The 15,902-nt window shown below is 41.0% G+C and overlaps 3 protein-coding genes across 5 annotated transcripts in view; 2 read left to right on the top strand and 1 right to left on the bottom strand.

Moving 5' to 3' along the window:
* The first annotated feature begins 38 nt into the window (after nucleotides 1-38).
* LOC127138990 (zinc finger protein 271) lies at nucleotides 39-3,915 on the top strand. Of its 2 annotated transcripts, XM_051069850.1 has the most exons (3): nucleotides 41-454; nucleotides 1,571-1,747; nucleotides 3,662-3,915. In XM_051069850.1, the coding sequence occupies exons 1-3, from the start codon at nucleotides 184-186 to the stop codon at nucleotides 3,715-3,717; spliced, it is 504 nt and encodes a 167-aa protein (XP_050925807.1). In that variant the 5' UTR covers nucleotides 41-183; the 3' UTR covers nucleotides 3,718-3,915. The 2 variants fall into 2 exon arrangements, with proteins under 2 accessions (XP_050925806.1, XP_050925807.1); XM_051069849.1 differs by having other exon boundaries at nucleotides 39-454; nucleotides 1,571-3,915.
* Nucleotides 3,916-4,495: 580 nt separating this feature from the next.
* Nucleotides 4,496-15,902, bottom strand: part of LOC108884315 (uncharacterized) — a 62,242-nt gene continuing 50,835 nt past the window's right edge. The window contains exons 1-6 of one of the 2 annotated variants that reach the window (XM_018678155.2): nucleotides 7,355-7,514; nucleotides 6,546-6,854; nucleotides 6,177-6,464; nucleotides 5,745-5,831; nucleotides 4,961-5,013; nucleotides 4,496-4,730 (exon numbers count right to left, since the gene is read on the bottom strand). In XM_018678155.2, coding sequence (XP_018533671.1) covers nucleotides 4,608-4,730; nucleotides 4,961-5,013; nucleotides 5,745-5,831; nucleotides 6,177-6,464; nucleotides 6,546-6,854; nucleotides 7,355-7,412 — 918 coding nt within the window. In that variant the 5' untranslated portion in view covers nucleotides 7,413-7,514 and the 3' untranslated portion in view covers nucleotides 4,496-4,607. Of the gene's footprint in view, nucleotides 4,731-4,960; nucleotides 5,014-5,744; nucleotides 5,832-6,176; nucleotides 6,465-6,545; nucleotides 6,855-7,354; nucleotides 7,515-15,902 lie in introns of those variants that run through there. The other variant, XM_051069852.1, reaches the window with a different exon arrangement.
* Nucleotides 8,102-15,852, top strand: LOC127142352 (zinc finger protein 236). Its single transcript, XM_051069844.1, has 4 exons — nucleotides 8,102-8,573; nucleotides 9,760-10,353; nucleotides 12,139-12,906; nucleotides 13,131-15,852. The coding sequence occupies exons 1-4, from the start codon at nucleotides 8,336-8,338 to the stop codon at nucleotides 13,823-13,825; spliced, it is 2,295 nt and encodes a 764-aa protein (XP_050925801.1). The 5' UTR covers nucleotides 8,102-8,335; the 3' UTR covers nucleotides 13,826-15,852.

Genomic DNA, 15,902 nt, shown 5'->3' with positions numbered 1-15,902 from the left:
TAGAGGGAGCTGTATTAGAAGAGTTACGGCTGTCACCCTCAACATCACATCCGCACTCTAATTTTCCCGGAAGTAAACCAAAATAAAACAGCTGGGAAAACGCTTCACTTCACTGCAGAAGCCCCAGCTGTTAAATAAGCCTTGAAATTTGCCTGTACAAAGTTATTATTTTCTCTCGGCAGGATGTCTTTCCCATCCTCTTTTGGTACGCAGGTCGCAGCCATCATGGATGTGTTGGCGAAAGCTGCAGTCGCCGAAATAACGAAGCTGGTGGAGGACGGGACTGTGGTTCTGCGCCTGGAGATGTGTCGTAAGGACAGTGAAATTCAGGAGCTCCAAAGAAGTTTGAAACGGATGGAGGCTGAACTCTGCAAAGCTCAAGAAGCAGCTATGACCCGAGCTACAGAGGACAGACAGGAGCACACAACAGCCGGGAACCACGTCCCTCCAAAAGGTGAGAAACGCTAATTGGTAAGCTAGCGTCTGGGTCTGGATAGAACTTTTCCACCAAACTTCATTCAAAATGTCTCAAATTCAGAATTCGCTCGCTTATACGCAAAGTTTCTTACCTGATAGTAAATATGTAGAGATTCTTAACGATTTTTCAGGTCGTCCTGTTCAATTCGGCTGAAAGATTTAAACAATTTTAAACAATTTTCATCACTGTAAACCACTGAATCCACAAAACTGAAAAGGGAATTTTCGAAAAACGTCTGAAATGATTAACCAACTGTCAAAATACATTTTTTGTCGAGCTACATATGGATCAGTTGACTAACTGGCTCAATAATGTTTAATAAAGCAGAATGTAAATGTTTTAATTTGGAGTTTGAAAAGCGTTATTGTTGATAATAAACTGAATTTTGATCTCCAGGAGAAGTCTGTTGTTCAGTCTTGCTTTTTGCACTCGTTACTTCAGAAATTAGTTCTTAGTTATCCACAAAGACCCTGGAAGTTGTCATCCATGCTTTCATTACACCCCAATAAGATTACTGTAACTCGTTGTATACTTGTTTTTAGCAAATGGTAACTATTAAAAGGCTACTCACTAGACACAATAAAACACCATAAAGCCAATTTAAGCCTCCGTAAACTGGTTAACTGTGTGTTTTAAGGACTGATTTTAAAATTGTAATGATTACTTTTATGGCACACTGTGTGTGTGCCTAAAAAGTCTAATTCCTTATGAGCATGAATGCAAACTCAACGGTTGAGGTCACAACCACTGACTTAGAAACGAACTTAAAATGTGGAAACGTTTTCAGCAGATAAACTGACTCAGAGACAAACCTTAAAAACAATGTTGAAAGTCAAAAGTTTCTTATAATCTGTTGGTGCACTGGATGTGTGCCATGTTGAGGAATTAATCATTAGTGTTCAGAAATGTTTTCTCATGTTCTATCAGACATGAGCATCTTCCAGTAAATGCGGTAAGTAAATAGCTGTGGGGTTGTACTGTTCCATTTAATGATTGTGTTCTTGTTTTGTTGACTTTTTGCAGAGGTACGAGTCAAATTCATGTCTACCTGCATTTACGTTTTTTTTTTTTTTTTTTATCTTTTAATTGCAGATGAAACAAAAGATCAGCAAACAAGTGCAGCGTATCTGGAAGCAAAGACTGCTGATTCGCTCTGCGAGACTCGACGTGGGACAGAAGAGAGCTGCGACATGAGGCCAGCGGTGAAACCTGAGCCAGCAGATGAACTTTCAGTCCAGGAAACAACAGACAACACTGCAACAGCAGCCAGTAATGTTTGCTTTGAGGCAGGAGAGCGAGACGACCCGATCTGGCCTCCCGCTGCTTGTAGCATGTTTGAGAAAAGCTCTACAGTGCAACAGCATATTCAGATTTTCCCCTCCCACGCTGAGCAATTTTCTGCTCACAGAAATACAGAAAGTTCCTATAATTCTTCATCAAATGCAACAGAGGAAATTGCAGATGATTCCTTAAATATGCCGATAAAAGTAGAGGTAGGGATTCGACCCATGTGCATGGGAAGTGTGACTTCAGAGTCTGTTCATAATGATTCATTTAGACATGTTTCACGCCCTGCAGTCAGTCAAGACCAGTGCTTGCGGTCTGCTTCGCAACAGGCCGGGCCTTCACTCGCCCTGCCTCACGCACAGAGGTCCACAGCAGGCACAGAAGATCACGTCCTCAGCAGAAACAACCTGAGAGTGAAAAGACTAATGAATGTGTGGAGAACGAATCAGAAACTCTTCATCTGCTCTGTGTGCAACAAGGGTTTCCCCCGCTTGTCTCAGCTGGAAGAGCACAAAGCCACCCACCAACCCTTCAAACCTTTCAGGTGCCTCGAGTGTGGGAAGTCTTTCACGCAGAAGACGCGGCTGAAGACGCACCAAAGCGTGCACACGGGAGAGAGGCCGTTCAGTTGTAAAATCTGCGGCAAGATGTTTTCGAGGCAGGACAACTGCTTGAGACACGAGCGGTTCCACAGCGGCCTGAAGCCATACAGCTGTGGGCAATGTGGTAAAAGCTTCACTGTGCTAGGCAACCTCAAAATACATCAAGAGATTCACCGGCAAGGAAGATAGCGCTCAGATACTGGGGCTCCTAGTGACACTCTGTAAGACTGAAGAGAATTTGCACAAACCCTTATTTATCTTGACAGTGTACTTTGATAGTTTTAATGCATTGAATGCAGTCATAAAAATGTCCACCTTGCAAGACAGGGATGCTGGAACTGTTGAAAGCATGGATGAGGGAAAATGTGATTGTTATATTTATTCATTGTTCTCACCTGTGTACCGCATGTAATGTTGGAAATATTACAAGAATTTTAAAATGTTATAGATTGTAGAAGTGGGAAAGCTTAGTGATTAAAACTCCCTACAACTGAATTTATGATTGTATATTGCAATATTGAGATTTAAAGTGATTGTTAGATTACTAGATATTCTGAAAACTTACTTAATTAGAAACTGTTTATGGATACAGTAACCAGGTGCAAGTGTCTGTTTTAGCTAATCCAGTAAATTAAATACCTGAATAATAATAATACATCATCATATTGATGCAAAAGTCACATGAAAAATGTCATAAAGCAGCAAATTGTTTTGCAGCATTGCCTATAATGGTCTAACACAGTGGCACAAAATGATTACCAGGTATTACCAGGTTGTTTTTACCTCTTCAGCCCTTCAAAATCATTGAAATGAAACGATATGAGAAGGTAAAATCTCTCGCAAAGTCTGTGACAGTGTGATACAAGTAAATGTAGTGTTGTATTAACGGCGTGTGGAAGAAACAAAGGTTGGGAGTCACTGGTCTGATACACACAGAAGCTGTGACATAAATCTCTGACGGATGACAAACATTTATAATAATCCACAGTATATATATAATCATATCACCTACTCACACACTAAGGATGGTTTCCTTTAGAAAGCTTTCCAGCTTTGCAACAGAGGGATACAGAGCTTGACTTGAGGAGAGCACAGGTATCAGCAGATATCCTGACTTCAGGTATGAAATCAGGATCAGGAGAGAAAACGTTGGATCGGTGCATCCCTAGATTTTCCAGTTTTATCAAGACCTCACTGTATTCAGAGGTATTTCAGTGCCTTGTAAAGTTTTTGGTATTGTCCCCCTGATTGTGATTTTCCTTTGTCGTCACAATTTGTATCATGTTTTTAACAGGAAATCAACTCACCAGCTGTCGGACCCTCCAGGTACAGAGACTGTATTTAACCTAAAATCACCTGCCTCATGGTGAACTCATCATATGGCCTCTATAAACAGTTGGATGCAGTAGTGATGATTTAAAGTGGGGTGTGAGGTATGTACCTATGCAATAATGTACTTTGTTCAATATTTGCACTCAGTGTAAATCTGTCTGTAGAGATGTGTTTTTCTCTTAACATTAAAGTCTATTCATGTTTTTCTTCTTCCCATTTAAGCCTTAAAGGTTCCAACTTTAATTTCATGTTTCCCCTGCAGGACTTTGAATATATATACTTATAAAATATATACTTACAAATAAGTATGTATTTGAATATATAAATATATATCCTGTATCTTTTTTCTAAAACTTATTTAGTTCTAAAACATGTGCTATACGTGTGTTTGTTTGTATCGCTCATTTTATTTATTTACTTTTGTCCTTGTTTCTACTTTTACAATAAATATTACAATATTTTTTAAGTGTTGATAAATATGGTTTAATGAATTGCACAGCATTTTACTGGGGAAATGTAATAAAATTAGTTAATGGTTGTCGGATGACATCCATTGTGTTTCATTAATGTGGGATGAACTTTTCACTCTGTCTTGCTGTAGAAGCCAGCCTCTTTCAGTTTCAGTTTCTTGACTGACCGCAGGACATTTGCTGATATTCAGTGGAATCTGTTCTTTTTTCAAAACTTCCACTCTCATATTGGCAAAGAGCAGGGTACTAATTTACTTACTTGTTAAACTTATTAAATAAAAGTGAAGTTTGGAGAATGTTTCTTTTAATGAGCAAAAATAATATAATCTGTTTATTGCACTGGTTTATTTATTTTCAAGAATAATTTGCCTGTGGGCGCCCAAACTGCATACATTTTGTACAATACAACTTTCCTGTAGCCTGAGCATACACAGTCTCTTAGGTCTTAGTGGATTGGTCAGGTCGAGTGTGAAATGTGACCAAGGCGTAGGTGGAGGTTGGAGAAAGAGATGACGCATCTTCTGTAGGACTCTGATTCAGAGGTCGGCCTGGACCAATGTTCTAGAAAGAAATCAAATGAAATGTTCGTCATTATTACTTTACCTTATGTATATATCCAAACCTGTTGATCAATGACAGCGTGACCAGCATGATTGAATAGATGCATCATAGTGTGCACATCTATTAATTATATTATTTACATATTTATTTATTCATAAAAACCAGGTCATCATTGATAAATTACTCACAATGTAAAGTTCTGTTGGGAGAGATTATTTTAAAACGCTTACCTGAGGAACTTCATAAATTGTATTTACGCACTTCTTTCTTCTACCTGTACTACCTGTCAGTCATAGAAAATATAGAAGAAAATATTTTGAGCTGTTCCCACACAGAACAGCTAGTCAAGTTCTGTTTGCAATTTTTGTCGCAGGTTTTAATGGAAGGAAAAAAAAAAATCTAACTGCATTTTATCTGATCATTAGACATTCAGTTATATTTTAGGTAAATTATCACCTGTATGGTTTTGAAAGCCTTCACAGTACCAGTATATAATTCTGGGGGAAATAGTAAATACTTCTATTTCAATCTAAAGGTAAGAGAGGAGACAACATGAGGGGAAAGGAAATATTTAGTGTTAATTAGTAACAGTAAACAGACATGCCCTAAAACTGGCGAGACTGTTGTGATTCAGGTTAGTAAGACTTATTCAGGCAGCATAAAGACATGTAAAACTCAAGATGTACAGATTTTTGAGAGGAAGTGAAAGAAAAACTGTTGATGGTCATCAAGCTAATGCGTCAGTAAAATCCAGGAATTGGCTTTTTTCAGCTTGCAAAGTAGAGCAGTGAGAACCAGGAAAGTTTAATGTAAATTACGATTATTTTCTTCAAAAGAAAACCTCTTTTATACAACAGATGCTCGTAGCAAAATATCTACTTAATTTTCAGTTGGACTTTAATGTTTCTGATGACGTTGCTTCATAATACAAGAGAGGTTTGGGGTATGAAGATTATGCTCTGCAGCAATGCATATTTATTTATTTATTTTTTTAGTATGTTAGCTAAGACTTACATTTGATGTAAAGGCAAATGGCAACCCCAAGGCCAGCAATGACAAAGACAACAGTCCCAATCACAATTTCGGTGGTTCCATTAGAATCTGTGAAGAATAAAAGAACATTGTTAATAATGTTGACATGGCCCATAGTTGCAGTTTTAATTTTACTAATATTTCTAGAAGAGCAGAACAGTTCTGGAAGCAGTGTAAATAATCTCTGAGTACATGTCTGAGAGTTAAACCTCAGGATTTTCAATCACTAACCATCAAAAAGTCACTGGATTCATAACTTTGTGCATCCCTCAGTGATAACTCACTACACTGCGCTGCCTCCTCTTCCTGACTACAAAATGTTATGTTCACATTCTAACCCTTATTTCTGTTAAGAGCAGAGGGAGAGTGGGACTGGTTGGCAACTCAGTTAGCTGTTACGTCTTTCAGTCTTACCAGCATTTTGGGGGCAGGGGCGTTCAATCATTTTAGCGCTGCTGGTCCAGCTGACCTGGTTGCTATAGTTACAGATGATTGAGTCATTCACCAGGTAGACATGGAGAAAAACACCAGAGGTTGTGACCTTTGACCTCTCTCCTCCCTCCTGACTGCAGGTTTGGTTGTCACATCTCAAAGTGCTGCTGATGTGATGTGAGTCCTGTGTGCTGCAGGTCACAGTGAGGTTACAGGAGTCTGAGCTGTTGGACACAGAGTTTACTGTCAGCTCAACTGGAGCCACTGGATCTGAGGGAGAAACAGATGTGAAACGTTTTAGAAACATGGCAGCAGATTCTCTGTCAGTGTCTGAAATGTTAACAAACCTACCTTGAACTGTGACGTTGTATTCAGCTACTGTTTGTTCTCTATCTCCAGTCACTTGTGCAGTATAAACTCCACTGTCTGCCTCTTGTAGATTCTTCAGTTTCACAGAGTAATTTTTCACAGAAAATTCAACCCTTCCAGTGTAGGCATCAGGGACTCTTGGTTCTGTACCAGGTAAAAATCTTACTAAATTGACCGTTTCATTGAATCTCCATGAAAGAAGAAAATCTTCCTCAGGAACATCAGCTTCCATGAGCTCCAGAAGAACATCCTTTCCCTTCCGCACAAACACATGAGTCAGAGCACTGGACCCTGTAAAAACAACACAACAGCACAAAATCAAAAACCCAACACCTCCCAGCTGCTCCTGCTGTTGAAAGCACAGATGCATAAAAACTGTGTAGCGTATAAAAAAGTGAAGTGGCTCCTTTCATCAGGATGAGTAAATAGGCAACTAATCAAACGTTTGTTTCACTTCTGCCAGCAGTATATAATTAGACTATTGTATAAAGTCTGGCTGTTGTTTAACTGTTTGAACAAAATCACAGGACTTAGCAAAGCCAGCAAAACGAGACTGAAAAGTTAAGGTTGCTAAAACAAGAACAATAGAACTACTACTACTACTGCTGGTAACAATAAGAACAATAATATTAATAAATTATATATATATAAAAATAATAAGCTGCTTGGGTTGTACCTCTGACAGTGTTCGTATACCATGATGTTTAAGTGCTAAGGTACAACAACAGCATTTAAATATAAAAGGAGACAATCCAAAACTTGAGATTTTAATAGAAAAAATAAGGTTTTACCTGCAAACTGATATGAATAGACCAGAAAAACAGCGCTAACAAATGAGACACGTCTCATTCTGTCACAGGCCACACACCAAGTGAGGAATGAGGAAATAAATAGTGATTTTGTCCAATTTCCCTGAAATGCGCACGGTTGTGTGGACAACAACACAACATCGACACAACTCTCATGCGTGTGCGTGCGCTTATCTTCAGTGAGGCGGACTCTTATATAGAAGGATTCAATTCAGTTTTGACTGCAGGGCACCAGATCACAGACGCACATTATCTCAAGGCACTTTAAAGAGTAAGGTCAGAACATTATGCTGCTAGAGACAGAACTCCCACAGTTCCCACCACGTGCAGGAACTTGGCCACAGCGGAGCATTACACCTGAACCAGGTACCACCGCCAGAACCGGGCTGCAGGTGGGAGGCCATCTGCCTCTACTGGTTGGGTTCAGAGGACAGAAATGAGAGAGAGAAGAAAGAGAGAGACCAGTTGTATCCAAGCACTGTCAGACTGGTTGTAATAATAATAATAATAATAATAATAATAATAATAATAATAATAATAAAAGTGTTGAGCAGTAATGGCAGATCTGGATACTGCAGCTTGAGAGACAGTTTTGCTACTTGTATTGTTTTCTTACATGTGCAATGCCTGTATCTTTATTTATTTATTTCATTATTTTAAGGTCTAACCCCGGAAGTGCCTCCGAAATATACGTTGCGGCCTTTGCCCCGTTTTTACGGTATTTGTGTCATCACTTCCGTTAACGAAAACCTATGTTAATTGTTTGTTGTTAGCTGAAAGCGCCACACATTAAAACCAACCCGGAGCTCAGCAGTCAGTCGCAGTGTGTGTACAGTGAGCGGCTCCAGAAATTATCTGTTTCGTTAAACCGGGGCGACCGACTCACAGCCTCGTGTCGGACAGCTGAGCCACTTTCCTCGCTTTAAAGTTCAGGCTCGCCTGACACTTTGTTGCTTTATAACAATGTTGAGCAGCGTTGCTCTGCGGGCTCAGATTGCCTCCGTGATCGATGCCCTGTCCAAAGCAGCCGTGGCAGAAATCTCCAAAGTTGTGGAGGATGGTATGGTGGTGCTGCGGCTGGAAATGTGTCAGCGTGAAAATGAGATCAAGAAGCTGAAGAGCAACATCGAGGTTCTTCACACCGAGCTGAGAGCAGCGCAGGACAGAGTGACCCTGCGACCTGACAGCCATGGGGCAGAGGGTAAGATGGACCTGAAGCAGACCGAGAAAAACAGCCCGAGATAAATCTGAGAAACTCCGCAAAAGTTTTAGGCACTGAAACTAAAGTGAGGATGGTTTCAAAAATAATGCAACGAGTAGGTTTAACTTGTCAATTAACTTCATTCAAAGTGCAAACAAACCTCATCAAATCAGTATTTAGTAGTTCTTGGAGAACTTGCCACAGCTCTTCTGTGGATGTAGTCTGTCTCATTGTCCTCGTGTAATCCCAGACTGACTCCATGAAGTTGAAATCAGGACTCTGTTGGGTCCAGACCATCTGTTGCAGGACTTCTTGTTCCTCTTGTCACTGAAGATATATGGCTGTATCCTGTCTTTGCAGAATGGATTTGGCACCTATAAATCGCCTTCCTGCTGGTATTGTGTGATGGCTAAGCTTCGAACATGCTGAAAACCTTTGTGCAGAACTGTGAGAGCAACTTACTATCACACTGATACAGGATACATTATGACAGGGATGAACATGCACCAGACATATGTCTCTGTTTTCTTGACACCCATCTGACCTCTGTGTTTTCCTTTGAGGAAAACATCCCCTCACCAGCATCTCTGCAAGTGGTACTCTTCATAAACACATTGTGGACCTGCACTGGAATTTAAGCACAATCATAAACCCTGATATACATTATATTAGGTGGTTGAATGGCAGTCAGCTGAACATGAGACAAGGCTCCAAATGTGCCATATCTGCAAAGAGGAACAGGAATCACTAGTACAAACTAACGGGACTATGAGGGATATTTACAGTGCATTTATCTCTGCAAACATACAGTTATTTTCATTCAACATTTTCCTCATTAAATGACTTCAAATTAATTGGTTGCAATCTAATCTGTTATTAGACTTTAATACAAAAGCAACACACAGCTGATAAACTGTTGATCATATCAGAAAGTCTGGGTTTCAGGTGCTGCCTTCACACCACTACATTGCTGTATTTTTTTACCCAAACCTAGTTTCAGAATCAGAGCAGTGTGAGGTTTAAGTGTGAGATACTTCCTGTACACAATTCATGATGACAAAAGGTGTGTTTCAGTCACCTCACCTGTTTGCTCCCACGTGTCAGAATGAAGTTTCAGACTAGTTCAATTATGATTAACATTAGAAGATAATACACTGTTCTTAACTTTATCATTGTCTTTCCACAGGAAGTCAGAGTGGCACTGGTGATGAGAGGACCTTGCTTGAACATGTGCACGCTGACAAGGACCACAACAGCCTGTCCGTACCTGAGGTCCGGGTAAAACCCGAACCTGTGGAACAGGGGAATGAAGACGCCAGAGGGCAACACGATCAGCTGGGAGGAGAGCTGGGTCTGTACGAAGGCAACAGAGGGCAGTGGAGGTCGCCAACGCAAAGCGAGGCAGGGCACAACAATTCAGATTATTTAAATTTAGGCCAGAACTCCCTGTCGTGTCTCCGTGAATCTTCCCTGGACGCTGGACTGGCCGTGCCCTGCAGCAGCTCTGGCGGGCTTCAGCAGAGCCCGTTCAGCCGCGGGCTGCTGGGCTACAGTCAGTATCGTAACTTGTACAACATAGTACGGAGGAGGACGGTGAAGAGGTTAATGTTTAAGAAGGGCTTCATCTGTCCTTACTGCGGGAAATGTTTTGAGCGTGCCGGGCACCTCGAGAGACACAAAAGGATCCATACTGGTGAGAAACCGTATCGTTGTGAGATATGCGGCAGACGCTTCAATCAGAAATGCAGCCTCAAGGAGCACATGAAGATTCACAGACGATGTAAGTAAAAGAACCACTACCTGTAGAGTTTGAGCAAAACGCTTTGTCCTGCATTACAAGATTAAACTGAAGACTGTTACGCTTCAGTTAGATGTACATGTAAAGCAGGGTGTTGCTACACAAGAGTCTGTGCACTCAGGCAGTATCTGGATAAATGTCTGGAAATGAAGACATTCTTTGGTCTGTTCAGAGGTCAGGACCTTTGGCTGCAGAGCAGGATTAGGATGGCTCACAGGGTTGTGGGGCATCAAGGCATCAAGGCCACATTCTTTATATTTACCCAGACAATGATATGAATTATTTTGGACCTTGAATTAAGTTTAAAATATTTTAGATTTGTAGAAAAATAGACATGGGGAAGCAATCCATTTATCTCTTGATTCCAGGGTCTTCCAGATCTCCCTGACACATTGGTAGCTCGTGTTATTTTTGTCCTCTGTCTTGGAGTCTCGGTTCAATTCACAGTTGGAAGTCTCTGGCTGTGACATTCCTCTGTGTCACAGCAAGCAGAGAAAAACTATGTGGTTTAGGCGAGAGGACAGTAACTGGGGGGATGGTGGCTAAAAAGTGCCTCGCTGACAGCTGGAGTCGCCTGGCTGGGTTATAAGAACACCGCTCTCTGATATCCTCTCTGCTTCCCAGGGCCAGACTTCAACCGGCTATGTCAGACATCTATTGGATATTAATTACCAGGGTCACATCTCAGCCCATGTTCATGAAGTGCAAAGGTGAAACAAATTATCCCCAGGTGTTTTACTTCTACTTGAGCTAATCTTAGCTTAGCAATAAGCTACAATAAAAGCTGTGCTTAAACAGTGCAGGGCCCCCAGCTGACCAAAAAACACCTTCTTGTGTGTGACAGACCGATTGAACGAGGACTTCCCCCAGGAAACTGTTTAGCAGCGTTGGTAAACCACCCAGTTTCTGATGCATCTCTCTGTGTTCAATACAGTTAGTAGGTGACGGCCTGAACAGCTCTCACCCTAAATAAATACATAAATACAGCAAATGGCGTCGGCTGTGTGAAATAACACCTCTCTTCTGTTTATTCATGGAGCCTCTGCTGCCACACTTGAGTGCCAAGCTAACAGGTGACTTCAGATTTGTTTTGTTGTGGCAACAATACAAGCAAACAGCTTCATTGTTATCTACAAATTTTCTCTCTGTGGTGTTAAATTTAAAATTTGTCCACACATTTTTTTCTCAGTTGATTTGGTGTCATGATTATTCTTTCAGCACCGATCACGTGTTTCTTGTGTTTTGCATCAACTAAGACCTTCAGCAGCTTTATTTGCTGAGGGCTGTGGAGCTCACAATAGATGAGGATAGTACACAGTACATCTTACAGCCGCCCCCTGCTGGAGTTTAAGAACACCAGCTCATGTACCTGTTGTTAAAAGCTGTAAATTTTGAATTAGGACGGATAAATACAGATTTAATATTTACATTTTTAGTAAAACTTGACAGGCCCATTGTTCTTAATTTAACACAAGGTGGCCTGTCTCTGCTTTAAAACGCTGGAAAAACTACACACAGTTTTTACACATCAGCTGTTTGTGTGGTTAAACCAAAAGAGACCAACACTTGAATTAAGATTTCTTTAAAACTGCTGTAAACTAGGGCTGTTTCTTGTTTTGAATTTGGACAGCAAGCAACCTCTGTGTAGCCAACATATATGGCCACAATGTATGTTTAAAAGTTTAAAAGGTTTAATGGTACAAAGCTTTTGGCTGCTGAGATGTAGGTGGTAAAAATGCTTGTGATGACTTCTCTCTGCTTAAACAGGTATTCAGCCCAGACCGGGTGAAGTCCAGGTAGGCGAGCAGAAACAGATTCCCGAGGTGAATCCATGTCCTGACACTCATCGCCCTGAGGAAGAGAGCCAGATGAAGGCTGAGGATGGCCTTCATAAGAATGAGGACAGTCTCCCAACACCTGTGCAGGTAAAATCTGAGCCTACAGAGGAGAATATAACACAACCGCTGTTTCATGAAGGAAATGAGCAGGCAAGGGAAGGAGTAGACAACTTCAGTGAGAACTTCACAGCGTTTGAGAGAGACAGTCAGCAGTGGATATCCAGGTTACAGGGACAAAACAACACAGAGATGAGCAGTGTGGAATATCCCAGCAGCTCAACACAGAGTATGACATCCTTCCCTGGGATAGCTCAGCTGCTCCCGGCACCAGTCGAAGCTTCTTGCAGCACCTTCTCCTTTCCGACAAAACCATACGGGGAGCTAAAAAACACCATGATCTCTCAAACACCCTATGGGTCGTTAGACACGCTTATGATGTCAAGCGAAGCGGGCTTACACGGCATGGCAGAGGCCTCGCTGAATCACCACCAGCAGAGGAGAAGCAGATCGTTTCAGGTGATCAAACCAAAGAAGTGCTTCGTCTGCTCGTACTGCAGCAAGGTCTTCGAGCGCGCCGGCCACCTAGAGAGACATTTACGAATTCATACCGGGGAGAAGCCGTACGGCTGCCATATCTGCGGGAGGTGCTTCAATCAGAAAAGCAGCCTCAAAGGACACATGAAGACACACAGAAACGGTAAGAGATGAGATAATGACAAGGGATGCAGCCACGGTTTATTTATAATGAATCTATCTGTTATTTTGTCAACTCACTGATCAATCATTTGGTTGATAAAATGCCAGAAAGAGTAAAAAAAAAACAAAACATCACATCATATGCCGAAAGCCCAGGTTGACATATTCAGTTATTCTGTTAACACTGTTTGCTTAATTAATTCTGTTGATTTTTTTCTGAAAAAGGGGAGAACACAGATGTGCTGGAGGCACATCACCTGATGTTTACAATGCCTGATAGTCAGCCGCTGGAGAATCTGGCTGAGCCTAAGATCGGACTGGCGGCTTTTGAGGAACAGTTGCGGGGGAGCGAGGCAGCTGGTGAGCAAACAGTGACGGTGAAGGTGGAGCCAAACGCCGAGGACTTTCACACTCTGAGTCAGGGAAGGCCTGATAATGGCACGGGAGCACCGGACCAAAGTCAGCTGTGGATGGAGAAGAGTGGTGACGCCACAGAACAAACAGTCTGTGTCCTCCTCCGTGATGTCCAGTACGAGTACAGCGAGCAGCAGGGATACACGTCACCCATCAAGGATCTGCCTTTTCTAGATGACAAAGCAAAGGATGAAGTGATGCACAATGATCAGTATTCAGTGATGGGAATGCAATCAAGAAGCTCTGATATGACTCTCACATCTGAGCTGCAAGATCAACACATTATACAGGAGGTGTCTGTGAGTGATTACAGCGCAGTGAGGGACAGGACTCAGGAGGGAACTGTGTTTGAATTTAATATGTCCGCCTCAAACAGCCATGAGGACAACTGTGGCAGTGATGCCACCAGACAAAATTGCTTTATATGCTCAAGTTGTGGGCAAAGCTTTAATAGTTTCAGTTTATTTCAGCTGCACCAGTGCAAAACTACCACTGAGCAGCCCTGAGACAGCTGAAGAACAAAGAGTATTAGTTTTCTATTTGCAGCACTGACTGTTTGTTTAGCTTCTGTTACATTTCAAGTACTTTGCACAAATTGTTTTCCTGCTACTTTGACCTTCTCCATTAGTCTCACTTAAGAAAAGCCTGTCTTTTTTTGAGATGACTGAGTGTTGTTGGCGAGGCCAGTGAACACAGTTGCTCTTCACTTGCTTTGTGTTGGCCCACACGGGGCTTTTGAATAGCTTTGACAATAACTTAATGACTGTAAGAAGAAACCAAACAAAGTCAAGAGTTGTCTTAAGTAGCACCTGAGGCCGTCACATGTTGTGGTCTTCAGCCAGAACTGTTAAACAGACAGGTCATTCATTTCACTTCACAGAATTCATTTTAATGATAAGAGAATGGCCAAATGGAAAATTGAGTTTTTGCTTTTTCTCACGGCACAAGTTAAGAAAAGATAAAGGTACTAGTAAAAGTACAGTATTTTATTACTGAAGACTGTTCAGATAATCAGACCATTTTCCACTGATCCACCATCACCCTCATGTTCCTTTGTTGAAATTTGAAAATTGAAACACTACTGTTTCTTAGAATACACTGATCAGCCACAACATTAAAACCACCGACAGGTTAAGTGAATAACATCGATCATCTCAGTACAATGCAGTGTTCTGCGTGGAAACCTTGGGTCCTGGACTTCATCTGGATGTTTCTTTGACTCGTACCACCCACCTAAACATAGCTGCAGACCAGCAACACGAGCAGGACCTACACAGTCTTAAGCAGGTGGTTTTAATGTTGTGGCTGAGTTCCTGGGTTAGGAATAGATTGACATGGTGATTCTGGTAAAAATAAATTAGTAGTTAATTTAGAATAAATTAGTAATATTTTTTTAATTGACGAATTGGTCAATAACGTGGCTTACTGGTTTTGCCATGTTTTTTTTCTTTAGTGTGAGCTAGGGTGGATCTAGTGTATAAACTGGAGATTGATGATTTACATCAGTGTTGTCTCATAAACAGGGAACTCAAAGCTAAACTTTGTCGAAGTTGTTACAGGCCTGTGTTCAAAATTATAATAGCTACTAAAACAGAGGCAGTAGCATCCTCACACACCGAACAAACCCCGTTTCTCATACAACAACGCAGCACATACCTCACATTGCCTTCCAAGCTGCTTTTATAGCTGCATTTATAGCACAATATTCTGTTCTTTGGTGTTTCAAAATGTAAATGTTGTTGTTTTGTGGGGGTCAGGCCAAGTGTTCAAATATACCAGACCTCCCACTAACCAAAAAAGGCAACATGGTAATATTTGTCTTAATAATTTGCAGGAAATTAAATAACCTAAGAAATGTGAAATACCTCAGTGATGCACACAGTCCACATACTTAACAAGACTTTGAAGAAATGAAGGAATTTGACGCGTCTCTTTGGTTATATTGTTACATCTGACTGATTTATTTTGTGGGATATATTTTTGCGAAGTATGCCGAGTGTCAGTGACAATTACTGTCAAATAAAACTAATTACTCAGACACTGTTAAGCACTGGAAAACTGTAACGTGAAAAGCTGCTCATTTGGTTGAGTAAATAGTGAAGGGTCCTGAATGAACATTGCCATTTGTAATGGTTTGTAGCAGGTGGCTGGACTTGAAGAGGTCATTAAAAAACACTCAAGCTAAGCCCATCAGAAGGAGCACCTGTCCAAGGCCAACTGGGTGACACAAAAACCTCTTGAGAGTACAGTGTAATGAGTGCCTACATTTTTCACATGGGAATGAAATCCCTAACCCTGCCTCTGCAGTGTTATTGCCTTTTCAAAACGGTGTCACAAAATCAAATTCAAGTGTTTTTTCCCCTTATTCTTCCTTAATTTATAGCATTTTCATTTTGCTTTAATTCAGTGCGTTACTTCATAAGTTCAGTGATCAGAAAGGATAAATTACGTTTGAAAAGATGAATATAATGAAAAAAATCAGATTTTCTTTGTTTTGCTGTTTGCAAATAAATTCAAAACTAAGTTAATTGCATTGTGTAGTCTGGCACTGGTTATTTTTCATATTGATCAGTGTAAATAAAT

The sequence above is a fragment of the Lates calcarifer genome, linkage group LG4 (genome assembly GCF_001640805.2).
Source record: "Lates calcarifer isolate ASB-BC8 linkage group LG4, TLL_Latcal_v3, whole genome shotgun sequence".
Lineage (NCBI taxonomy): Eukaryota > Metazoa > Chordata > Actinopteri > Centropomidae > Lates > Lates calcarifer.
This window is presented reverse-complemented; position numbering and strand designations above follow the sequence as displayed.